The sequence below is a fragment of the Anguilla anguilla genome, chromosome 9, assembly GCF_013347855.1.
Source record: "Anguilla anguilla isolate fAngAng1 chromosome 9, fAngAng1.pri, whole genome shotgun sequence".
NCBI classification, from domain to species: domain Eukaryota; kingdom Metazoa; phylum Chordata; class Actinopteri; order Anguilliformes; family Anguillidae; genus Anguilla; species Anguilla anguilla.
In genome coordinates, this window is record NC_049209.1 from 6,022,020 (window position 1) to 6,049,374 (window position 27,355).

Below are 27,355 nucleotides of genomic sequence, written 5' to 3' on the forward strand. Positions count from 1 at the left end.
ATGGCTGTAATATCAGTGAAAGGTGGTAGCCATAGTTCATTCCTCTGGTTGGATCCTGAGAAATTGTTTTTGGTTCAACTATTTCAGGGCATCACTGAAAGAAGCGGGCTACTTTTGCAGTGCAGGGGAGAAAAGTTTTTTTCTGACTTTTATAAGTTTAACATAGGCCGTATATATGAATTATTGAAAATGTTATTTCCTTTAGTGATGCTTAGCCATGGCTGATTCCGATTTGCTGCTGGAAGTGTGAAAGATGCCATGCATTCATTCATCAGCCAAATTTAATCAAAGAGCACCGACATCTGGGCGGTCTCTTGCCGTCTCTGCTTCAGTTTTCCAGATAATGGCAAAAGAAATGAATCCTGTTGTCGTGCCTCATTTAAATATAGTCTCTCTCAGCACTGCTAATTGAAAAACACATTTGTTCACTTTTCATCGCATGCATAAGACATTTATATCTCATGTTTAATTAAAAGATATAGCCGGGAAAGTGACATCATGGAAATTGCCACGAAAATGTGAGAACAGTAAAGTGAGAACACTGTTATACGCTGCAGTCATGGTGCCAGTGATGTCTGTTTTTCCACATTTTGTGTGTGCATGTGTACAATACCCTTCCTTTTTTAGGTATCTGATGTTAGATAGCTTGTGTTACCCCTGAGTAATTCGCTGACTGCAGTGTTTCCCTCAAAAATGTGTCCAGCTGTGAGATAACAGCATGTTGTCCTTCCCGTGAGAGAACACGCCATATTTCAGAGGCAAAATGGAAGGAAAGTTTCTCTAACATCTGGCCCACTGTTCAGTCCTATGCCTGACTTGTCACACTGTCCTCAGGTGGCAGGCTATTCTGTAAAATGTTTCAGGAATTTACCTACATTTCTCCTTAACTTTTTTCATATGATAAAAACCACATGGTTCACAAATTTCACAAAGCCAGCACGGCAAGTTAATTTAGATGATTTCACAACTGTATTTGTTTAGAGAAATGAAAAAAAAAATAGCTTTTATCTGTGGTAATTAGTCGAATTCAGTAGATGTTGATTGAATTGAAGGGTTCATTCCAAGCACTTATTTTATCCATCCTTGTCTCCTTGGCCATTGCGTGACCCGGAAATCGACCGAGGTCCACCATTTTTTAAGGACATTCCAATCCATTAAATGCTCAGAGAGCTTGGAGGAGTGAGGAACCAGGAGCGAGGAGGTTCCCAGAGGGGAGTTCTGCAAGGATACTCACGTGCAGCCTTTGTGGAAGTCTTTTTTTGCTTTAGTTTTTGGAGTAATAAGAAACAACTTAGCTGGGTGTATGTCTGAGCAAGCCAAGTCTTGCAGGCTTATTCCATTAATGCTATGGCTTTGTTCATACTAATGTCAAAGTGGAACATTTCTGTAAATGTTGCTGGGTCTTTATTTTGAGTAATTTTTCTGAATGCCAACTCTGTTCTGCTGGGTAAGGCTGCGTGTATGGAAAGGGTTATTGTTCGGTAGCGCAAGGTGATTGGTGATGGTGTTTTTTGTGTTACTGCTGGTCTTGATGTGCCTTGCTGATCAGCATTTTTAGTTTATGTGTGGTCATTTCTTTTGGCAAATTAAGCTATGTTTACTTTCTCTAATTCAGAGTAGCTTTTGTAACACTCCAGCATGATGACGTTCTGTGAGGATACAATATACAGCTATTCCATAAATTATAGTTTTTGGATAATTTTTTGTTTCCTATGCGTTGTAACAATGGAAACCTGAGATCCCTTAGGCTATGAATACTGTACATGCTAATGAATCTTCAGGCATCACTAAACTGTGTTACATAAGTGTTTGTTTCCATGACTCCTAACTTGCTGTCTAGGAAGACAGAACGTATACACCAGTCAGTGTGTCTTTTTTTTCTTTTTTCTTGGTATTATTACCATTAGTCCATTTACACTCTTACTAACATTCCATACCTCTTCACCCCTTGAGCCATGTCCTCAGTTGCTTACCCATGCAAGATGCATGCAAAATGTATAGTCATATGGGAATACAGCTCTTGTAGTGAAACCACCAGTCGCTGTATTGGAAATAAGCTGGATTGCCTTGTGGTGCCACAGCTTTGATCAGTGTGTCCTGCAGTGCTGTAGTGCAGCTTTCGCGTACATCTGATCACATGGCGGGTCTGTGTAATCACGTTAGTGAGGCTTAGTTACCGCAGGTAACATTGAATTACAGTAGTGACTGCCAATACGTGCTATTCATGGTGATCTGGGGTGAAACTGCTGCCATGCTGAATTTCAATCTGCCTTGGTTCAGTCACAGTCTGATTGAATTTTGTCCTCATATTATACTATTGTTAAAACACACACACACACACACACACACAAACTGCTGGCAGATCATATAAAGCTTTAATGTGTTTAAAGCACAGAAAAAAATGGTATTAGTAGTCTTGCTGAAGGCTTAGTGAATGTTCTTTCCCCATACAACCTGTGAGTCTAGCCCAGTATAAGTGTCTGACTAAATATGACCCCACATTCCCAACAGGAAGTCAGCAAGAAGAGAGGAACTGGAGCTTCCTGATAAGTGGCGGCCGCAGAAAGTGTGCAGATTCTAAGCCGTTGGTCTGGATTACCACTGTCTCATTAGCTATGGGTTTTAAAGCTGTTTAAAGCTGTCAATCTCAGCCAGTGTCATGGAAACCGGACTGTTCAGCTCACTGAACAAACACGGCCAATGGGGGGTGTGGCCACACGCATGTGATTGGAGAGAGGCCATCTATGAAAAAACCCATTATTTCAAAGGCTGTTTGGCAGCCATTTTTTTAGAGCAAGTGTGGTCCTTGCAGATGAACATTCTTCCGCTTTCCCAGTCAGTCCCTAAGGAGTCACAGTTCTTCACCCCTCACTTTGCTCAGTCAATATCTTAATGCTTAGTTCTGCACAATGCAAATCAACAAGTATTTTGAATGGCAACTGTCCATTGACCTGAGCATGTTGACCACAATATTAATGTGTTTAACAAGCTCTCCCTCACTCTGTTAAACTGACATGGCATGCTTGACTTTTTGAATACTGAATGGTCTGTATACTGCATAGAATGTGCCAGATAGCCTGCAGTTTTCAGCCTAATTCACATTTAGCTGACAGGGTGACTGCTTTTGTGAACCGTGCCTGAACAAAAGGCACCTATGTATAGCTGCTTTGGGCATATAGTGCAGATGTTCAGGGATGATGTCCTGTCCCCTGTCTGTCCTGAAAGGTTGGGAACAGGGTTCAGTGGCTCTAAGGCCATATACGTAGTGTCTCAGATGTGTACGTTTGGTCCTGCTTCTGGTTACCCAGAATTTTTAGCTGCGACCGCAGCTGTATAGGTCTGTCTGTCGGTTGGTCGGTTGGTCGGTTGGTTGGTCGGTTGGTCCACAAAAAGTGTCCCACTCTGTAGCAGCCACAGTTTTCGCCCCAGGAGGCTGAAATTTGGCATGGACATTGGTCATGACCGAAGGTAGAGCTGAGTAACTTTCAAGGCCGATTAACCAAGAGGGGGCGTGGCAATGAGCGTGGCCGTTCACAAAAAGGCACATAACTCTGGAATGGATTCACAGATTTGCACAAGATTTTGTGGAAAGGTTGGTCATGAGCCAAAGAAGAGGTCACGTGTTTGTGTGAAGGTTTGTGCATGGATGCATGCACAGTTGTGGTGCAGTGCAAGATCGTCAAATAAATTATTTTAATAAGATTCTCTATAGAGGAATCACCAGAATACATGTGCTGCAATTTACTGCTTTCCTGTGCAGCATGTACAGTCTGGGAAAGGGAACTTCTCATTTATGACCGAACCAGTTTATTCAGTGTGATGATGTATCAGGATAAAATTCTATCCCCGATTGAAGTGAATGCTTTCAAATTGCATGTTTGTGTATCATGTTTCAGAATAGCTTGGTGTGCGCTGTTGTGAGATCCTGTTTTGGTTCATCTCATTCTCACCCAGTGTCAAGCCCTTGGTTTTCCCCTGGGCAACCAGTGATTCTTATGGCATGGAACAAGCCCAAGCAAGTGAACACAATGTTTTCAGTCAATATTTGAGCATTCCAGAGGCTTGCTAATACTCGACTGCTTTGAAAGATTGGCACAGCATTTAGTTTATTAAAAACCGCTATGCATTAGAAGGTAACATTTTCTGAAGTGCTACGGTACTTTTGTTTTACTGTCTGGACATGACTTTTTTAACGCTCATTTGAAATGTTCATATAGTGGCCTGTGTTGACTCTTCATAAAGTGTTAACTGCTGGGGAAATTAAATTGCCTTTAGCATGGTTTTTCCTTAGCATGGACTATTTGCTTACCTGACATCAAGAAAAACAGATGGTCGCATACAAGTGCTACATCTTTGGAGCATTTGTTCATGTAGTGTGAAGTTATCAACAATTTAGAGAATTAAATTCTTAACAGTTATCGGAATCATTATCATGAATAAATATTAGTGATTCATGTAAACTTATAGCTTACAATAGAAAGTAATGCTTACGAAAACAATTTCAAAAATCGAATCAATGGCTTTGATGACTCTTCCTTTTTATGATTGTTTATCACTGTTCAACACTCCTCACACTCATTAGCCAAATTACAAAATAGCAGTGAAAGTGAAATTGCTGCAGCTAATTGGTGAGCTCCCCCAATGCAAAGCATTTATTTGCCTGTCTCCAACTTTACAATACTTACTGTTTTTATAGAATTATTAAAATATAATGATCTAAGAATGGATTTGATAAAAATAAGTATGTATATCTCCACTTGATCAATATTTTTAGGGGTTCCAGCAGCCAGGCTTCACTATAATTGGCTATAATTGGAATTGATCGTATACCTCATAAGTTTAGACTCTTTAGGACCAAACTATATGACTTCAATAGGGTGGATATTGACCACACATTGCCCCCTGCAAATTTTGAGTGCAGAGTGAAAATGTCCAGGTAGTAGGCTAATAAGTGCCTTTTATTGTAAGGTATTTATTAGCTAGCTAGTATGGTTACAATTAGTGCAGTTTTCGGCCAGCAAACTCATTATCAAGTCTGGAAATCTGTCTAAATTCAATCGATCACTTGGCTCTATTTAATCAGAGAAGGCCAGTTAAGAACAGACCTCTCTTTTAAAATGGTGCCCTGACTACACAGAAGTATGACAAATCAATTAAGACATAATGGCAAAAAATTTTAAAAAGATGTATACATATCAATACATAATAATGATCTTAACAATAATCATAATAACAACATGAACAGCAATTAATAACCTACACATTGTATGGGCATATATAGCTTAGCCTACTACAGTGTGAGCCACCATGCCAAATCATGCCACATTTCTGTGGTGGTGTTTTGAGAGAGTGGGGGAGATAGCAGTAGTTAAAAATAGGGAAAAGCTTCTAACAAAATCCTGATCATCATGGCACAGGCTGTTTTGGTTTTGCAAGTATGTAAGAGTTTGTAGGATTAAATAATGGGTCATTTGAAATAATTTGTCATTAATGAAGTTGTCCTAAGCAAGGTGGGGATGTGTGTAAAAGTAAAACATGAGCTACACATGTACAGAACATAGCTCTCATCCAAGTATCATTTTTTAAGCTCAGGTCTTCTATATGCATCCGAAGATAAGTTCTATGGAGTTGAGTTTTTAGCCTCAGCAAGAAGCGGTTTCTATCCCACCTTTGTGGATTGAGTGAGTATTTGACATACATGTGGTGACCACTAGGGAAACTGTTCCGAACAAGACTCAGTGAAAAGGAATTTTGAGGCTTTTAGGCACTGTTTATGGGCAAATAAATCAACCACTCTGGAATAATTATTATTCCAGAGGGATCCAGAGGATTATTCCATTATTATTTGATTTACTTGCCCATAAACAGTCTAAATGCCTTTGATTGAATCCCATTGCATGTGCCTGGGATTTTGGGAATATTTAAGATATGAGGGGGATTAGTTCACCTGGGTGCTTCCACAGCTGCATGCTGTTCCACATGGCAAGGTTCTAAAACATTTCAGCTGAGGCCTGTGGTCTGTGTTTCTGTGACTTTGGATGTTTCCATGTCTGAAATGACTGTTTTGTTGACCTGTGCCCCCTTGCTGTACACAGCATTGACATTTCCAAGAATGAGTTGGCTGTGTGGTGTCAGCAGCTGGTCGAGTCACTGCAGTGGGGGAAGGGGGAGTGGGGGGAATCGCTCGTAAAAAGCTCAATTAAAAGCAAACGTTGATGAGTCACCAAGGACACAGCCATCAGCAGTGTTTTTCAGCCAATCTGGTATTTCACTGGAAACGCACACACTCGCAGGCGTGCTCACACTAGAGTGCATTTCATGTTTCAGTTTGGAACCACGTCTGAGCATGGCTCCAGAACAGGACCTGGAATCAGACGGTTATGGGTTTGAATGTCATTGTTGTGACTTCGTGTCTAACCTAAGCTGCTTTACTACTGCAGCTTAAAGCGGCAACTGTATAAATGGAGATCCGCAAACTGTAAGCATTGTCAGCCGCCTTGGATGAGAAATGACGACCCAGCGAGTGAATCCTGTGATTAATACGCTGTTTGACTTTACCGGTGTCTGACTCAGCTGTAGCCTGCAGGTTGGTGCTTTACTAGAGAGTTAATAAATGTGTGAGTGTAGTCAGCGTGCCTTCCATTGGGGTTGCTATGGCCTCAGGTCAGGGTTGAGGATCCTGTTCGTAGACCTCTTCAGCGCTGCTGTTTTAATAAATGTGGGGAAATGCTGAACCGTTTCCTCTGCTGTAGACTGCTTTCTCTGCCTCTTTGATACTAGGAAATGAGGCTGCAGAACAGATTTCAGAGACCTCAGAAAATAGAGAAAGAGTGTCTTCAAGTGGGGTGGGAAAACAACACATTTTTGCCAAGATCTTTTTTTGCTACCCAGACAACCAATATTTTGACAAGAGCAAAGTGACTGGGGAGATGAACATACTGTGCTTTGGACACACTGAGCCACATAGCTTTTTTTTTCTACATGCATTGTGTGGAAAGGTTCTACGTGCTTATACATTTCTTTGGTTGCCAAGAACATTGTGCAGAGAACGGTTGGAGGTCTGGGGGGCCGGTGAAATATTCAAGGAAAATAAAACCCGGAGCAACAAGTCTGCCTCAGTCACTGTGTGTGCCTCAGAGGAAATTTCGAAAATCCATGGAGAACTATGCCCTACTAAAGAATGCCAGTGTTTATGACTCCTTGTATAAAATGGCTATTGCAGTAATAAATGTTAATAATCAAACAGCACATTAATTACATACTCATTTTGGCCAATTTCTGAGAACTAGCAAAACAATTTAGCAGATTATACAGAATTAAAAGGCTTTTACAAAAGATCTTTTAAACAGTGGCCCACCCTCTCACTTTTCATGATACTACTAGCCACTAGTTACTAATCATAAAAAATTGCATTGCATTACTTTACAGTGCAGCAAAAATGTATTTGCTGCTTTCCTGATTTGCTGTATTATTGCATATTCGTCATACTGCTTTCAGATCTTTAGCCTAAATGCAATATTAGACAAAGGGAAACAGAATAAACACAAAACATAAATTTTCATTTATTTGATTAATTCTATTTATTTGGTTTTGGTATTTGATAACTGTTTTCAAGGGTGGCACGTGGTGCATTGGGTAGCACTGTCGCCTCACAAATACAATGTGTCATCGTAAGGACATCCGAAGTACTGTCAACATCGGCCACATAGACATAAACCTCGACCATTTTTCCCAAAATTGCTTTATTTTTGAGATATTGCGTTTGTTTACGTTTTGACCAGACAGACGTCATTCACTGCCATTCATGTTGAAACCAAGTCATTTTTGAAAGAGGGAGAAAAATGACCGTGCACGTTTTCTCCATTTTTTTGCCAGCCAATCCAGACAAAATTCGGCTGACGAACAACCGTACCAAACGTAACGACAGTTTTTCAGTAGAATGTGTTTGAGTAAAAAGTACATCATTTCTTTATCGATGTAGTGGAGTAGAAAGTGAAAGTTGCTGATATTGTTTATACTCTGCAAAAGTGCAAAGTCGCCAATATCCTACTTAGGTAGGCTACAGTAACAAAGTACATGTACTTACTTCCTGCCACTGAGAACATCTTACCCAACCGTCAAACGTGGTGGTGGTAGTGTAATGGTGTGCGGATGCTTTCTGCCTCGGGACCTGGACAAATTGCCATTATTGAAGGAACCATGAATTATGCTCTGTACCAGAAAATTCTTAAGGAGAATGTCTAGTCATCCTTCCATGAGCTGAAGCTGAAGTGTAATCTGCTTATGCAGCAAGATTGTGTTGTAAAAACACAAAGCAAGACCACATCTGAATGGCTGAAAAGAAACTAAATTAAAGTATTGGAGTGACCTAGTCAAAGTCCTGACTTGCTGTGGCAGGACCTGATACGAGTAGTTTGTGCTCAAAATCTACCAATTTGTCTGAATTAAAGTATTTTTGCAAAGAACAGCGGCCTAAAATTCCTCTACAGTGATATGAAAGACTGATATCAAATTATAGGAAGCGTTTGGCTGCAGTTTTTGCTGCTAACAGTGGTGCCACCAGTTATTAAGTTTAATGGGGCAATTACTTTTTCACATGGGTGATTTGGGTATTTGATAACTTTTTTCATTAATAAATGAAATAGTAATTAAAAAATAAATGTATTTTGTGTTTACATAGGTTCCCTTTGCATAATATTACATTTTGTCTGAAGATCTGAAACCATTCAGTGTGACAAATATGCAATAATAGAGGAAATTAGGAAGGGGGCAAATACTTCTTCACGGCACTATAATTGCATACAGCAGTACTACTGCTGCTACCCTGTTCCTGCGAGTAGAGCTGTTAAGTGTACTTCTACTATTACTGTGACTGCTGCTGCTACTATTTTAAGAAGAAAGAGGTGGTTCACAGAATCACAGAGGTGGCCACCTCCCTGCTCCGCCTCACCCAGTGTGCCAGCCGGGTGTGTGTGTGTGCTTAGCACGGAACATGCCCTCCCTGTGGAGGTTGTAATGACGGGGCTGGAGCCTGGCATCTTAATGACAGGAAGCGCAGCCCCCGCGCCGGCACGGTCTGTCCAAACACGGCGTCAGAAATGCAAATAAACGTACAACGTACAACAAACGTACGGCTCAGGGCACCACACCGCACCAGAGTCAAAGTGTTTTTTTATTTATCAGGTGCACAGTATAACACAGGGTCATTCTGAACAGTGAAATTCCTAGGACATGGCAAGCAACAACGACGTAGGAAGCAAAAAATATAACAAGAACATCAAAAATATATAGGCCTATATTTTTTATTAAACCTTTATTTAACCAGGGAAGGTCCCATTGAGATTAAAAATCTCTTTTTCAAGGGAGCCCTGGTCAAGACAGGCAGCAGCACAAAAATGTTGCAAATAAGACAAAACAGTACAACAGACAATTAGCACTACAATATAAAACAATCAACAACAATGTGCAATAAAAGCAACACATCAAAAATATAGCTACATAGTAGAAAGAGCAAGAACACTAGCAGCAGTACCAAAGCCTGTAAAGATGGGGAATATTGAAAATTGGAATAAGAGTCTTAAATATTATAAATATAAAGTGTAATTATAGATATAAAGTGTATAGTGCCAATGAATATGTGCATTAAATTGTGGGAATGTATATTGAATGTACACCGCTGCCCATGGTTAACCCTGCCAGCCCTGACCTCCGCTGTGTGTGTACAGCACAGCGTCAAACATGTTTGAAAAGAGCTTGTCGGTTATTTCATTGCTGCAGCCCATCAGAACAGGAAAAAAAATAATAATTCTAATAATGAAGAACAAGGTGGGGTGGAGAGTATTACTCAGCGGTAATGATGTTAAAAATGTAAAAAAAAAAAAAAAAAAAAATAAAAAACATCTTTCTGCCCATTATTTTTGACGTTTTTGAAGGCATCAAACTGCGCAGTTCTTGCAATGGAGGACTGAACGATTGTGCAGGTGCCACAGGCAAGCAGCAGGCAACCAGTCAAGCAGAGCAGCTGCTGTCATGCAGCGAGATGAGAAATACCCTAAAACCCTTCTTGCCGCTATGATGTCAGTGTATGCATTGCTCCACGAGGCTCCAAGTCAGTATTGGCATTTGAATGGCTGGGGCTTAGAGTGAACTATGGAGGGCATTACTGCTCTCAGAGCTACTGCTTTAGGTGATTGGAAATTCAATTCCACAAGAAACAAAAAGCAATTGTTTAGTGGTTCTGAGCACCACATATGAACCGCTCACAATTTCCAAAATGCTGGTGCGCGAAGCAAACCGCTGTCCCTTGCGCCCAAACGTAGTCACGTTATGATTCATTTTGTACAGATGCGAATAATATGCCACCATTAATTCGTATTTTTTAAATTAAAATAATTAGGCTACGCGGTTTAATCCAATGCTGTGAAAGCATTTGTTCAGTATGGTGCAAAGACGTGAAAGGCTGAAAATGTCTTACCCTTCTGCAGTAATTTCAGCGCTATGAAAAGTGCATGAAATATGAAAGAAAATACAATAATAATAAAAACAATAATTATTTATTATTATTAATGTAGCTTATAGCTCTGATACTCTTGCAACAAAAAAATAGTGTGATATTCTTTTTGATCTTTTTTTAAACTTTGGATTTGTGAATGTCTGGCATTAGTTTGATGAGGTTTAAGCTGAATTTATTTAATAACTTGAGTAATTCCTCCATATGCTTTCCTAAAAAACAAATTTGAATTCCTGAATGAACACACCTTGTGTGACTGTCTGGACATTTTTGGTCTGCAGTTAACAAGCTGACCCAGCATGGAATTGATGTGTGAGGTGATTAGCAGCTGGGGGGAAATCTCAGTACCGACTGAGAGAGGAGTACTTGATTGGTTCCCTGAGGAACGCAGACCAGGTTGCCTAGGCCACCTTGAGATACAACCTCTGATTGGTTGGCACCAGGTACAGACATCAGGCTGCAAGGGCACCCTTACGGTGGAGCAGAGAGCTTTGGTCTCCTGTTGCGGACTCTGTTCAAAGAATTCTTATCATAACTTTCCAAAGGAATGCCCAAGGCATCTGCCCTATATGATTTCAGTTAGTTCAGGATGGTTCAGTTCACACTAAAATGGAAATGGTTTTGGAATATTGGAAGACCTTGGGCAGGATCTTTGTGCACCGATACACTGCTGGAATTGAAACTGGTGATTGGCATGGGCAGTGAAACAAGTTTCCTGGTAGCTTGGGGCAATGACGTAGCTTAAGACTTCTGCAGAATATTAATTGTAATAGTTCTTAGGAGGACTGTTCTTTGTCACCTCTGTGGTGTGTAAGACAGCGCAAAGCCATAGTCTGTCTCAGGCAGACGCAGTGAGACGTGCTGCAACAGGTTAAATGTGGGGGGGGGAAATGATTTGCTCTATTTAAGGGAAAAATACTTGAAATGTGTCTTATTAAGTACTTATTAACTTAGTGATATTCGTCCAGATGATGCACTGTAGTCATGTCATGCAATGATTATGGAGATTGGCTTGGCCTGTTTAATGAAAAAAAAACATTGTTTCATAGTGCAGAGATCTATATATAAGCCATAAAGCCATTAATATTGTAATCCATAGATGCTATATTGTTTATTTAATGTCTGCCCATATCTTTTTATGTATTGGTAAGTGTCATGTAAGTGTAGCCAGAGATCATTCTGAAACATGAAATAAACTAGTTTTGGCGTTCTTCTGAGATTGCAAGGTAACCAGGCCGTGTGCCCTATTATTAATTTAACCGTATTGTGTGTGTGTGTGTGTGTTATTTTTCCAGGATCCCTCGCTCTCAGTGGGATGTTAGTGGGCTGAGGGAGCATGGTAAAGCACCAGCCACTGCAAGTCTACGAGCGGCAGCTGTGCTTGTCATGTCTGACCGGGATCTATGGATGTCGCTGGAAACGATACCAGCGGTCACATGACGATAGCAGCAAGGTGAGGGATTGGCCACCCGGTCGCTCCACGCTCACGTGCACCGTCCAGACAAAAGCAGCCGAGTTTCCCACACAACCACACACAGGCGGGCCGCTGAAGGCAGTGAGAATCTTTATGCTGTGTGCACTCACCCTCTCTCTTACCTGCACACACGTAGCTGCATGTGCACACACACACAGTGCATACAGTGAAATGGTATTGGGATTTCAGAATTTCTTTTGGTACCTTTACTGTACTGCCATAAATTATGGAAACGCTGCTTAAAGAAGCTTGGTCCTTTTAAAACTTTAAAGCTTTTAATGATGTTTCTTAGAGTCATTTTCATTTGTAAAAATGTATTCAAAACGGCTATCTGGCCATGAGTGTTGACATCATGTGACCACTAGTAATAAAAATTTAAGAAAGTATACAAGCCAAAAAAATCTATGCTTGAATGTCATCATATCATTTAGAAAAAACTGGACAGAAAAATAAATGTGCAAGCTGTTCATAAAATTTCCAACAGTAAGATCCATTAGAATGCTCAATTATGTAAGTGTGAACTAATACATATAGGAAGCTGTTATGATTATGAATTGTTTAACACAAATGGCTATTATTTATTTTCTTTTATGTTGATATTGCATTTATTATGTCGAAAATGGAAATATTACATTAATAACAAATCTTTTCATGAATGTGGTGTTTCAGTAATTTGTGCCAGTACTGTATGTAGTTTTGTATGGCACTAGAATGCAACGCTGAGAAAAGTATCTGTTTGGTTGAATCCTTTCATAAAATGATATGAGACGACAAAGGCTAAGTTCACGGTATGTTTGTGTTACTCTGTATGCTATATGGATCAATCAGCTTAACATTCCTGTAACTACTATTCTGTAACTAGAATATTTAAGGGCTCTGTTGCCACTGATCTGATAGGGAGCCAGACTCTGTTACACAGAGAATGCTTTTCTTCCTCCTCGTCTGGCGGTAACAGACTAAAGGGAAACCTGACCCAACGTTTCACATTCCCAGAGGCCTCTGCCACGTCATTGATTTGACCTGCTTGTAGTGTAGCATTCGTTTGCCACCGTATGGATCTTTAATTTAAGATAAAGGGGCCAGCGGCTTCACTGATGACCCAGGACGGTGAATTTAATCTAAGATGGCTTTTAATATAAGGGGACCCTTTTTTCCCTCCTCCCTGGCACTGAGATGAGTTGGCCCTGATGGTGTCGGTCCCTGCCTGGAAATCGATGCTAAAAGGCGTGCCTAGCCCTGCTTTCAGATGGCTCTTTACTGAAAACCCACGCCAGGCACCAATGTACATCTCCTGTTACCCACAGCAGAACCCACCGGCGGCCAATCAGGGCACTCCTCGGTCATTCTGAGATTCTACAGATCCATCATCAAGCTGTGCGTCCAGAGCACTACGATCACGGGAGAACCTTTTGTTGACTTCAGTGTTAATTTAATTGTGATCTTTCTTTATCCCTTGAAGAGGTCTTTGACAGTTGTCCAGCTATCATCCATCTGTGTACATAGGATGCATTGTAGAGGATTTTGAGCGTTCAAGCGTGAACTCAGCCGACACCTGTTATTTGAATAAGTGAGTTTTAAAGTAAGGAGATCCTTTGCAAATGTTTGGTTGGGGTGGCTTGTGTGTCAGTTCACAGAGCATTGATTCTCAACAGCTCTCTAAAAAAGACTTCTCTGCCATGAATGGATCTCTGCAGAGATGTTTCCCTGTCCTTTGTGAAGCCCGCATATTCTACTTAACGCTTTTAGAAAACTAGTTCAACAGTGTGGCTGTTTCTATTGTAGATTTTAAGTGTCTAATAATATTTTTTATGAAGTGTGAGAGGACTTGATAAAAACTCTTTATAATCCACTACACATACAGTATGTGTTCAGCAGGATTTTTAAAAATGTGTTGTGTGAGGCAGTGGATTAGTCATTGTGGCAATTATTTGTGTGTGTCTTTTTTTTTGAGAAGGTGGAATCAGTGTTGGTATGACTGGTACAGATGTAGAAGCTTGAAACTACTTAGAATATAATTTTTGTCAGTTTACAATGGTTGTGTCGGCTTGCACTTGAACATGGAGAGAGATGAAAGTATATTTAAAAAATGGTGAATCCGAACATTTAAAAGAGAGACTATTTTACATATTTTTTGTAGCATTAATATGATGTAAATTTCTGTGAGTTTTCTTACTAGTTTAAAAAGGTGATGATAGATTTAAGAGTTGTGATTTAAGTGATACTTCCTGCCATGAGAGAACCCATGTTGTGGTTTATGAGATGACACCTACTGTGGGCTCTCATTCAAAGTTAACTGAACTCATGGAGAGTTAATTTTCACTCACTGAATAGCCACTCTGGAGAGATTAGGAAAATACAGTAAGTACACTGTTGAGAATAATCCTGGGTACTTGGAAAACAAGTTTGTGTCTGTGTCTCGTTGTGTCTGAACTCCACACCGTACACATTTTCCCTAACTGGCTTGTTTCATCTGCTTTACCACTGTGTGGTTAGGGACATTCGTCCATGCATGCTTGACAGACAATTGACCGTCACACACATGGTTGGTTTACCTGGTTTACCTGTAAATGCGGTATTGACCATTGCAAAGAGGACTGGCTTCCCTCCCGAAACAGTATGAACCATTGCTTACTGGGTTGGTTTGATTCAGATGCCGCCATTCATTATACCAGCCAGTTTGTATGCTCCTGTTTTTAGCTTCCAAATTGCAGGAAATAGAAAATTGCTCACAATGTGTCTGTCACCCATTGAAAGGAACCCCATTGAACGGAATAGGTCACTTTGTGCTGTGTCTTATTGAAGCCTCTCTGCTCCTCTCTGACAATGAGGACAATGAGCAAAGGGGAGTACACATCGACACCAGATCCCACCTCAGTAATAATTGAACAGTTTTCCATTTACCTAGCCTTTGTCTTACTCACAAGGCATTATAAATAGGGTAAGCTACTTTTTGAAGCCCCTCTTCCTCAAGTCGCACAGTTAAAACGTACAGTAAGGCGCTGTGGACTGCGGCTTTCTGGCTCAACTGCACGCCCGTGGGGAGGGTCCATGCTGTGTTCTGTCAGTAAAAGAATGTGTGCAGCTCAACTGAGTATTTTTTCAGAAGAAAAATAAGTCATTTTTGCGGACTATTGAACTGGCCCTTATGCACCACCATGGCGCTCAGCCCTACTCAAACAGGTTTTACAGTGTAGAAAGATGTCTCAGTTTTTACTGTGCCTAGTGTGCTGGCATTGAGCAGAGACACTTGTGCTAACTATTATGAAATGATGTCTTGTGTGTAATGGGGCCATATTAACTTCCCACCGTCCCCAAACTGGGGCAAAAGGAAAAATTCACTCTAACCACAAAAGCATTTTATACTTAATTTTGACTAAATATTGCAAGAAACTTTTTGAGTGGCAATATATGTAAGAATCAGAGAAGAAAGTTACAAAAGGCAAAAGGACTTTTTAGTTAGCCTTTAACCCCGGAAAACCCCATTGAGTTCAAAATCCTATTTGTAAGGGGACCTGATATAAAACACAAAGTTACAAACTTACATAAGACAGTAGGCAAATAAGTTAGAAACATCAAAAGGGGAATGAGACGGCAGTGTAACAGTAATTAAAACGCAGGACAGAGGTTAAAAAATCATGAGCAGGAGACTGATTTTATGTAGAGAATCCACACCATCTAATAATAGCCACCCCTTGCAAGTGTAAATATGCCTGATAGATATGCAATGTTTAGAGCCGGTATTCTTATATTTACAGTAAAGCTGTTCCTAGTGACGGAACAACTTTGGAGTAGGTGCTTGTCTGAACTACAAACCAAGTGCGCATTCTCCCTGACCCTGATTTGTTCCAGAAATTCGTTTTCTCCTTAATTTTGCTGCCACTTTTGTTACCTTCTATGGAGACGGCATATGTTCTAAGATAACACGGATCAGATAAAGTGCAGTAGTTCTTTTTGAATACCAGGGCTCGGGGGTTAGTCTTTGGCGTTTATTTTCTGTGGGGTGCTGTGAAGCTCGCTGTCATCTGCTTACGGGTGGGGCAGGGTGTTAGCATGCCATGTCAACAGAGAGATCGTCTGCATTCTTAAAGTTCTGCAGTGCAACCAAACTTCTGCTCTGACACAGGAAAACGCAGCTGCAGTACGCTTTTCCCGGGTTTTGTTGGGTGGTTAATGACTCTCGTCTCCACCACTTTATACTTCAGTGAAGTGACTGTCGTTCTGGCACGGTGGAAATCTTTTTCTATTTACCCGTCCTTTATCTGTGCATCCATAACACCGTCACATGCTTCCTCCGTGTGTCCCCATACAGCCCACAGTAGGGCCGTCAGATTTCATTTCACAATTTGAACGTAATGCGAATGTTAAAGCAGAAATGGTAAGTGCGTTTATGCAATGTGCAGCTTCTTTAGTAATGCACTGTGTGTACTGGTCCTTATCAACTGAACTGTCACATCTGAATTCAGCCGTGGCCTGCAGAATTAGATTTAGCAAACCGCTGTGTGTTCAGGCCCTGACCTACGGTCCTGCGAATGGGAAGTTAGCATCTCGCTCGTGTGACGAAATAGTGTTTCTCAGTCACAGTCACTAGCACATTTTAAAAGCTCTTGACACATCTTTCTGTTGTGTAAGTTGTTTTCGCTGGGCTTTAAAATCAGATTACTGCATGGAATCCATGCAATTTAGAGAGATGGTTTCGGGGAAAATGGACTTAAAAGACATTGTGTTTTCCTCACTTGTCTATGGAGTTAGGATCAAGAGTTAAAATCAGCTGCCTAAAAATATCTTAATATCCTCAATATTAAATGTATGTTAATTCTATTAGTTTTATTTTTGTATTTATTTAATTATTGCCCTATAAGCATTACCTTTTCACTTTAAAATGCTGTTCAGAGAAGAAGGCTATTGGGATTTCACATGGGATTTGATAATAAAGTGATTTCATTTACATATACAAGTTATATAATAATAAAAAATGCTCCGTTTAGATTTTGTGAGAATTTAACATTTTTAAAAGACAACACTCTTGTATAACGTACTGGTCAAGTACCCAAGCCTCTGTTGTGACATGTTATGTGCTGTAAAATAAGACAAACAATAAAAACGACATTTAATTAATAAGTGTGTCATAGCTGTTTGTATTGTTTGTCTTATTTTACTGTATGAATGCGTGTGTGTTCCTTTATATGTGAGATTTCAGAGAAATCTGACAATAAAGTATAATCTAATTTAATCTAATCTACTAGGTTGTTTGTGGCCTGTATTGTGTGTGTGCTTGACCTTACTGTAACTATGGTGAAGCCAAAGGCAAATCTCCACAGTAGGGGACAATAAATTATCTATCTATCTATCTGTCTATCTGTCTATCTGTCTGCCTGTCTGTCTGTCTGTCTGTCTATCTGTCTATCTGTCTATCTGTCTATCTGTCTATCTGTCTATCTATCTGTCTGTCTGTCTATCTGTCTGTCTGTCTGTCTGTCTAGTAGGTTTGTTATTTTTTCTTCGTTGAAAATCATGACACGTGTGGCTATTTGGCACAGTGCATTGTATGCAAGAAGGGAAATTCCAGACACAGACCACTCATGTAACAACCGATTTACACTTTTTTATAAAGTCTAGATAAATGCTACTACACATGGATCCCGTGCCTTCATTTTTTTGGCTGAACCGCAACAGTGGGGCCAGCCCTACAAACGAGAATGTCTGTGACTGAGTGATGAAGCTACGCCATTGGTCGGCCGGTCCAGCCATATACTAGGTTTTGACCTGGTCTTGTTAACTTTTGAATGATTGTGCGGTAGTCCTAATTCATATCACACTAGTTTTCACTCATTAAAAGACATGGCCATGCACAATGCTCAGTCATTTTGAAAGCTCTAATTTGTGAAATGGAAATGCCATTTTCAGCGGTTGGTTCTGCAGAGGTTGGTTCTCCTGCGATTTTGCTGCTCCAGGAAAGCGAGGCCTTTCACTGGAGGGCTCTGTGCATTTTTAGCAAGGAGAGAGTGTTTACAGTGCTGCTTAAGGGTATTACCCCTGATCCTTTTATCCCTCTATTTATAGGCTTTCTGATGGTCAATGAAGCCCACAGGGTACCTGGCTCACCGACTTTCAGTGTCTAAGCTGCATAGGAATTTTGTGCTTTTTTTTTTTTAAAGGCATCAGGTTCTGCTTCTCTGAGGGAGTCCCACCGCCTATTCCCTTTGATTGCTAATCTAGACGAATAAAAGCCTGGTATTAGAGTGAAAATGCTTTTGTTGATCGCACTGTTTGACCCGAAAGGTCGGTTCGGTCATTTTGTTTTTATATTGCCCTCCTCCAGAGAGAGACGCATAGCTTTAATCGTAGTGAGTGTCATCCTTGCTCTCCATTCCCAGGATTTGGGGGTTGGGTCATCATTACGCTTCCATGCTAAAAGCCAGTCCAGCTGGAGTGCTGACCTTGAATGGATGGAAATGTCATCTCTCTCCCTGCACACTTCCTGTGGAATCCCATATAAATCAGCCACAGTGCAGTTTGCAAGAAGCCATTTATGGGAAGAGAGTAAAAGAATCCCCTAAAGACCCTTTGTGTTCATACAGTTTTACCTTGTAACAAACCAGCGAATCTTTCAATGAAAATGCATTTTTGTACCATTGTAGGTACCATGGTCTTCTTTTAAACTGTTTACAGGTTATAAGCAAGTATGATGTGCAGTGTAAAAACTGAAGTATGTCTACATTATAGATACATTGTGAGAAAAGGACTGTGTTGACTTGGTGAAATCATTTCTGTTCAGTTTTTAAAAAGCTTCATGACTTATTTAAAGTAAGATGTGCACTTGTTCAAAATGGTAATACTAAACACTTGACACTTGATCTTAAAAGTCCAGGCCCCTGGGAACTGGTAATACCATAGGATCGGTGTCCTTTTGTCGTTTTTTGAAATGCCCTGAATCTTTGAGCATCAGTCGTGGCCAACATTGAAGAAATGCATCTATTCCTTGCACACTGTCTTCTCATCTGGCTTTCTATTAATAGAGCCATCATTGTTAGAATGCAGCTGGCTCTGCACAGAAATTCTAATCAATTACCAAAATTAGTCTCAATCGCATGGCCAGTCTTGCCTCTCATGGTAACCTTTGTAAATTGGTTCATTACTGTGGGGAGACTGGGTGTCACATCACTCTAAATTTTTACTACCTGTGTAATTTTGTAGATTATATGAGTGTTTATATATATATATATATGAAATAATGGCCGGTTGATGGCATTTGGTGCTATCACCAAATGACAATAAATTGCATTAATTGTACATTTGCTATAGAAATATGCAAGCGTATGTACGATTCATTCTAAATGAGTTTGGGCTGCTTGGACGGTTTTTCTTTTAAATATTCTCATTTGATTTGAGCGCTGAAAAAGGAACCCGTCTAAGTTCATGTCCTGAGGGTTACGTCCGGTCCGTTCCTCTCCGTCCCGCCAGCTTCTCCCTCCCCGCTTACGGAAGTCTCTCTGTTGACGTTCCCACAGTAGCGACGGTCATGGCGGTTTGTCTGTGTCTGTTTGTGTTTCAGTGGGAGTGCGTGTGGTTCCTGATCCTGACCTCCACCTTCTTGCTGCTCCTGGTCTGGTCCTACTTTTGGTGGGCTGCGCAGAATGACTACGGCGAATTTAACTGGTGAGTGCGGCTCGTCTGATTCCTTTTATCGTCTGCGACGAGGCGCAGGAGGCAGCAACAAAGAGTCATTCATCCCTTGGGTTGGTGACGTCTGGACAGAGGCAACAGGCCTTAAAGGTGGACAGAGCAGAGCGGGGCTGTGGGGAGGGGGGGGGGGCAGCTGGGTTACAGGGCTTTATTTTGTGGTTAGCAGCTTCAGAGAGATGAAAGATCTGTCAAGGCTTTGAAAATAATGACACTAAACTGTGGGAAATCTAATAATCAGGCCATTAAGTGTAATTTTTCAGGGGTGAATATGGTAGCACTGTGCTGTGGTTCGGGGCCGTGCAGGGACTCTTAATAGAGCAGCGTTGTTCCAGGCTTTGATCAGCAGCGTGTGCTGGGCCTGCCGTGAGCACCGTTTCTTAAGCCTTTAAACGTGCATGCAGTCCAGCTGCTGTTTGTGTTTGTGTACTGTAGTTCCGCTCCTGTTTTACTCACACACAGAGCTCTCGCAGACACATGTAAAAAATTTCTTGCATTTAATTCCTTGCATTTATACAGTATGGCACTTTTCTCACTGGCCGGTGACTTAAAGCACTTTACAGTGATGAGGGGGAAACTCAACTCAACCACCACCAATGTGTAACAGCACCCACCTGGATAATGTATGACAGCCATTTTGTGCTGGACGCTCACCACACATAATGAAGCACTTCATAAAAATTTAGGGTATATCCATATTTGTGGCTTCCCTGAAATGCCATTTAAAGACTAAAAATTGTATTTCTGCTTTAAAACACTTTAGTTTGTTGGCTGCACCTGCTTTTTAATATTGGTCGTTAAATTATACTCCAGCATCAACATTAGCTGAGAGATGTTTTGAAATGGCTGGGCAGGGACTCCGCAGCGGTCTTCTGCAAACGTCCTTGCGCCTTGAGAATCTCCTCGGTCAGCATGGCGCTGCATTGAGCCCTGGAGCCCCCCCCCCCCCCCGCCCGTCTGTGGAAGGATAAACGCGGCCGTGCCGATAAGCCCCAAAACCTTTGAGAGGCTCGTCAGGGGCGAAGCGTTTATCCCAGAGCAGGCTTTACGCCGGCGGGACTGACATCATCGCTCTCTACGCGGACGTGCGTGACTCCCCCAGAGCCACGAAGGGTAAAGCGTGGACTCATAAAGTGTGAAATACAGAACTAGGTATTACTGCTGACCGATGGGAATAAATCCAATATTAATTGGTTTCTGCTGTCTGTTCGGACAAACCCTGAGATAGAGCAAAGCGGGGGAAAAAATCCATAGGCGGTTGCTGATATCTAGCAAGAAAGGTATTACTTATTTGTCTGCTATTTTAATGCGGAACGTTCTGATACCCTTAAAGAATATTGTCCATGAATGTCCGGTTGAACATTGTTAGTCCGCGTTGCTCAGAGCTCTACGTGCCTGCAGGGCCGGGCCGGGCACCTTTTGAGTGGCTCGGCCGTCTTCGTGCTCCTCTAGTCCGTCTTCTCAGGAGGGGCAGCACCTGCCCGTCCTCAACGCCGCCCTTCCCCCTTCCTTTCCCGCGGCTATCTCCACCCACTCCAGACCCGCCATCCGTACAGCATGGGGCCCAGACCGCTCCCTCTGCCGGGGATGTTAAAAATAGAATAGCCTTGCTCACCACGTGACCCGTCGGCTATTCCTCGATGAGTAGCCTTATCCTGCGGAGTGAGGGATGGGGACGAGAGTGCGTGATTGGCTCACGAGGGCCTCGCGGCGTCCGCCTCACACCGTTCGGGAGCTATCAGCTGCCCTGGGGTTAGAGACGCAGAGGAAGCCGTCTGCCTCTCACTGTACCGAACCTCAGGCCTCTCTGCTGTTCTCATACTCGTACCCTACTCTCACAGCCGCCGCTGCAATAGCGCTCCTGCTTTCACAATTATAAACCTCTGTAACAGTGGCGAGGTTTTTCCAGAGCAGTCCGGCCAGCCTCAGTCGCTTGTGATGGCGTGAGTGCATTTCCAGATTGTATTGTCGTCTTTTGAATCTGCTGGAACGCTACCGCAGCCCACTCTGGGTCTCTCTCCTGCAGGGTCCTGTACAACCGGTCGGGGGAGTGGACCGATGGGACCGTTCCCATTCTCGCCACCACAGCCGCGGGGTTCACTTACGTGTCCTTCTTAATGGTGAGTCGTCTCGTCCGACAGGAAGTGCGCTCTTTTGACATTCAGCCCGGTGCTTTGTGTCATACTGAATCATAACAGGGGCATCATAATAGAATAGGAAATGCAAGTCTCAGCTGATGTTTGTAAAAATAGATCATTAGGTTTTCTGTACCGCAAGCTATGCTCCATGAGGTGTGTTGTCCCCATGCTAAATAAATGGATAAATATGCAAATGTGCGCTGTGTGTTTGCTGAGCAAATAAAAATGTGGCTGAATGTAGCAGTTTTGGTGCTTGATGATTGGCTCTTGCACACCTGGCCCCTTTGTCTGTTTTCAGATGTTAGCACTTTGTCACGTAGCAGTGGGACAGCAGCTGAATCTGTACTGGCTCCACAAGGTATTCCTCCACAGCATCATTCCACACCATCTGTAACGCATTTAGTTCTCCACACAAACTGTGGCTCAAATAATGCTCCACACACACTATAAGGCAAGCGGTTCTCCACAAACTCTATTGCACAAGGAACACCCCACACAGACCGGGTGTATGTGCGTGTGTTTCATGCGTGTCTGTGTGTGTGTGTGTGTGCGTGCGTTCGTATGTACATACATGTGTGTCTCATGATGACAGACTGCTGCAGTGGAAACAACCGAGCGCAGTCTTATGACATCTGTTGTCTTTTTAAAGATCAAAGCACACAGCCTACACCTGTTGCTACTACCAGTGTTAATGTGTGTGTGTGTGTGTGTGCACATATGTGCGTGTGTGTGCCTCTGCAGATTGGAGTGACAGCAGCGATGATGACCACCATCACCGGTGTGATCTCCATCAACGAGCTGTGGGGGGAGGAGTGGGACATCATCGCGATCTCCCTGCAGGTGAGAGCACTGGTCTCTGCAGCCCCCACCCCCTCCCCCTCTGCCTTTACCTGTCATTCATTCAAGTGTATGGCTCGAGCAGGAACTGCGGCGTTTGTGTGAGCGTGTGTCTCTGTTTCCGCGCAGGCAACTGGTCCCTTCCTGCACTTAGGAGCCCTGGCCGCCATTACGGCTCTGAGCTGGTTGATGGCCGGTCAGGTCATCCGCTTCGAGAAAACGAGTGAGTTTAACCGTCACCTGACTGATCCAAGATCAGCATCACTTCATCACAGAAAGCTGTGGATGTTGACAACATGCAGTAATGCAACCTACGTACTATATCTGAACTCGGTGAAACATGAAGATGCTGTGAAAATTTATTCCGTTTATTCCATAAACCTGACTAACGATGTTACAGTTCTGCAAATGCACATCTTCATTTTCACCATTAAAAGAAGGTCTGCAGAATGGCAGTGATATTCTTTTAGGTGAAGTTTCCCATAAGGAGTCCGAGTTGTGACCAGGGTATTGATCCAATCACAAAGTTGGAATGAATACACTCTGTATCAACATTATGTTCATACACCGTAGTACATCTTCTTTGTCTGTGTTTTTCATTAACAAACAATATTTCATAGTTCTAAAATGTGTGCATTTCTTCCTATGATAATTGGACATTTGTCACAGGCATTTCAGTTTAAACCAATGTGCAACCAAAACTATTGCCAAGATGTACTTGTAAATACAAAGTTATGAAAGCAGCCACAGAGTTCAAAAGCTAACACTGTCGCCTATATAAGAACGCTAATTGCAGAAAAGTGCCATATGATGGGTAGCGGGCAACTTCAGATGCATTGAGGGGATACAGCAGTAAAAGGTGCTGGGTTTGAGTGTTGGGTGTAGTAGCAGGGCTCATCGCTCACACAGGCACTGTGGAGTGTTTATATCTTACATGATTTTTCATTGTTCCAGCCTGTTGCAATAGGTTAGCTCAGTTTACATTTCAGTTGAGCCGATTTCAGTTTGTTTTCTGAAATCTGCTCTAAGTGAGACCAGATGGCACTTTCTCTCTTCTGTTCTTTGTGAAGCAATTCAGGGAATGTTAATTAGATGCCTGTTATTACTTGGAAACTGATCAAGGAACATATTTCCCATGTCCATACCATAACCTCACCCAATAATCTGCACTAATACTAATACTAGCCTACGCAAATCACGGTGAAAAAAGGACACTGTCAAAGGAAATGGTTATGTATTACTTTAATAACGTTAGTGCTGGGAAAATGTGTTTAATCTTTTAAACATTTAGAATTTTTGTTGAGTTTTAGCGATCAAGTGTACAGTGTCTGTAGCCTGTAATTATACTGTGCGTAGTTGACGCATAATCTTATTCCTCTTTAGGGTTCCAGTTAGTCGTGCTCCTGGTCTACCTGAGTGTCCTCCTGGCTCTCTACCTGGCCCCCCTCACCATCACCTCCCCGTGCCTCATGGACCGGGCCAGTCTAAAACAACGGCCTAATGTCATTGGCCATAGGGGAGCACCAATGGTGAGTCAGTTGACCTAACCAGCCATTGAGGGGACCTGAGTCTGCTGTTTATTGGAGGTTATTTTATAATTTACTTTTTAATAACAGAACCTGCAGTTTTAGAGTTGCCATGCTAGGACCATAAACCTTTTGACTAACAGATAATGGAACATTTTGAACTCTATCACTATTTTGAAATTGGTATTGGAATCCCAACTGATTATACTTGACTTACAGTGAAGAACAAATGGAATTTAATAAGTACTGTGAAAAACACTTTTTAGCATTATTTTTTTTCAGTGTTACATGTTGTATTTGAGTTCACATTTCAAGAAATGCAATTGAATTCTGTCATCCTGTTTAGGTGTTCACTATTACGCCTAAAGGATTCAAGTTCCTGCAAAAACAAAAGTGAAAGCATAGGCCTTGTAGTGATACTGATACTGAGTCATATTTTAGATGGAATTTGGCATGTCCCTTAAGACTGGTACGCAGTGAGCTCTATTTTTCTTGGAGGGAAGTTAGTTTTTAAAAAAAGGTCAAACGATATTGATGTTTGAACTTTCCCATGGTAGGAACAGGGTGTTGTTACACTTCACCTGCTGAATGAACAGACTTGGAGCTCGACACCCACTGTGTATCCATGGGCAGCTGGAGATAGAATTAACTCTTAAAGGAGAAATTTTATACTGGTTAACTTATTGAGATTAAAATCTCTTCTGTAAGAGAGAACTGTTTCTGTCTTTGAATCTGCTGTACTGGTGAATGTGTCTCAGAACATGCGTGTCCGGGCTCCAGAACTCGTTCTCATGTGCTCTACGCTGGCAGCAAATTCCATGTCGAAAACACATGGATGGTTCGAGAGCCCCAAGGAATGCTTCTGAGGCTGCCAGGTCGCGCGCGGCCTTGCCGTGCCGAGACCTCCAGCCGAGGCAGGTGTTGACGCTTGCTTCTTGGCTTCTCTCGTTCCAGCTGGCTCCGGAAAACACCGTCATGTCCTTCAACAAAGCCGTGCAGCACAAGGTCAACGGGCTGGAGGCCGACGTGACCGTCAGGTGATCAGCCGCCCCTCTTCTGTGCCAGGGAGGGGAATCGATAGACGTCCGAGTCTTACATCACTGCTCTCCACCAGAGGATCAGTCTTACTCATTACTGTGGCCGCTTGTCTTACACGGCGGGGCACAGGCGGTGTGCTGCTTTTTCTTGATTCGTTTAGAAGAATCACGCAGGTTCTACCGTCGTACAAGTATGATTCTGACAAATGTATGTGGGCTTCTGTTCGGAGGGTACGTGCAAGGGGCGAGGGAACAGGGTTCGTTCTGTTTGATGCTCATGTGAAGTGAATGATATTGTCTCAGAGTTAAGGTAAAAATTGGGCTTTTGTGAAAGATAGTATACGTGCGAGGTGAAATGATCTCCGTAGTATTTTTTACAGGAATGGAAGAGGCTGAAAATGTACGGATTGTGTTTCCAAGTTCAAAAACAGAAACAGTGTACAGTAGTGGTTTCATGAAAAACCCTGTAGCTAGTTCAGCGTACTTATCAATGAGTAATGACTGTGGTTGTTACATGGCGGTCAGGGTGGCCTGTGGCGAAGCTGCTTCAGGCACTGTAATGAGGATTAATGAGTGTCACAGATTATACCCATAATGCTCGGTGGGCGTGACTGCAGTGAGCCTGTGACCTTACTGTGATTAATCGGGTCCTGTCTCAGGAGAGAGCGTCACAATTAGCAGCAGATACAAGTTCTGTCGGACTTCAGTTCCATGGGCGTCAGTCTTGTAGAAATTATACAGCTGCAGTATCAGTCTTCAGTCTCAAACTCTTTAGAGCTTCAGTCTCACAGACTCTTTAGAGTTTCAGTCTCATGGACTCTTTAGAGTTTCAGAAATCCACTTTTGAGCTACAGTCTCACAGACTCTAAGGCTTCAGTTTCACACTCTTAAGAGCTTCAGTCTCACAAATGCTTTACAGTTAAAGAAATATACTTTTGAGCTGTAGTCTCAGACACTAGAGCTTCAGTCTCACAGTGTGTGTGTGCGTGCGTGCGTGCGTGCGTGCGTGTGTGTCTGTGTGTGTGTGTCTGTGTGTGCCTGTGTCTGTGTGTGTGTGTGTGTGTGTCTGTGTGTGTGTATCTGCATTCATGCATTTGTGTGTGTGTGTGTGTGTGTGGGTGGGTGTGTCTGTGTGTGTGTGTGTCTGTGTGTGTGTGTGTGTGCGTGGGTGTGTCTGTGTGTGTCTGTGTCTGTGTGTGTGTGTGTGTGTGGGTGTGTATGTGTGTGTGTGTGTGTGTGTGTGTATATATATCTGCATTCATGCATGTCTGTGTGTACTGTACGTGCGCACACTGCTGATGCAGCCCTTTCCTCCCCCAGTCTGGACGGAGTGCCCTTCCTAATGCGCGACCGCACGCTGAGGAGGACCACGGACGTGGCGAAGGTCTTCCCGGCCCGGCAGTTCAGCGACGCGTCGCTGTTCAACTGGACCGAGCTGCGCTCCCTCAACGCGGGGCAGTGGTTTCTGAAGGTGCCGCAGCTTTAACGAGCGGACCCTGCTAATTTAGCACCGTCGCGTTACAGTGATCCCTGCACTGTTAGAAGCTCTAACGGATCGTTTGTTGTGGTTGTCCATGTATCTTTTCTGCAATCTGCATCCAAAGCAGCTGACTCCGCTAACGTTCTGCTACCACGTTGGGTGTGTCTGCCGCGGTGGTGCAAAACACACATCACTCTGGCACATTTTTCTCAGATGAGAGGGTGTACCTAAATACCAAAAGAATTTTCTGGTATTTTGATCATGTTGTTGATGGACAGATAGCCATGAAATACATTTTTAATGGAAGGTCTTAGCATTTAGATACATGCAGCAGCTTCAGAACTGCCAACATAATTTTTAGTCCTGGTGCTTCACCCACATCAAGTGCTAAGGCGGCTCGGGTCCTATGACTGAAGCCGTTCTGTCCACCTCCGCCCTAGGACGACCCCTACCGGACGGTCCAGTCCATGTCCCAGAGGGACCTGAACCGGGCGGGGAACCAGACCGTGTGCAGCCTGCAGGAGCTGCTCCGCGTGGTGGTCCGGTCCAACCGCTCGGTCGTCTTCAACCTGCGCAGGCCGCCGCCAGAGCACCCGCGCCACGGGAGCTGGGTCAACGACACGCTGCAGGCGTTCCGCAGATCCGGGATACCCGAGGAGCAGGTGAGGACGCG

The 27,355-nt window shown here is 42.7% G+C and overlaps 1 protein-coding gene across 1 annotated transcript in view; it reads left to right on the plus strand.

The window, feature by feature from the left end:
* Positions 1-27,355, plus strand: part of gdpd5a (glycerophosphodiester phosphodiesterase domain containing 5a) — a 47,121-nt gene that overhangs the window by 9,320 nt on the left and 10,446 nt on the right. The window contains exons 2-11 of the mRNA XM_035434361.1: positions 11,806-11,963; positions 19,537-19,640; positions 21,691-21,784; positions 22,101-22,160; positions 22,544-22,642; positions 22,769-22,862; positions 24,023-24,168; positions 25,120-25,202; positions 26,523-26,673; positions 27,123-27,344. Coding sequence (XP_035290252.1) covers positions 11,847-11,963; positions 19,537-19,640; positions 21,691-21,784; positions 22,101-22,160; positions 22,544-22,642; positions 22,769-22,862; positions 24,023-24,168; positions 25,120-25,202; positions 26,523-26,673; positions 27,123-27,344 — 1,170 coding nt within the window. The 5' untranslated portion in view covers positions 11,806-11,846. The remainder of the gene's footprint in view (positions 1-11,805; positions 11,964-19,536; positions 19,641-21,690; positions 21,785-22,100; positions 22,161-22,543; positions 22,643-22,768; positions 22,863-24,022; positions 24,169-25,119; positions 25,203-26,522; positions 26,674-27,122; positions 27,345-27,355) is intronic.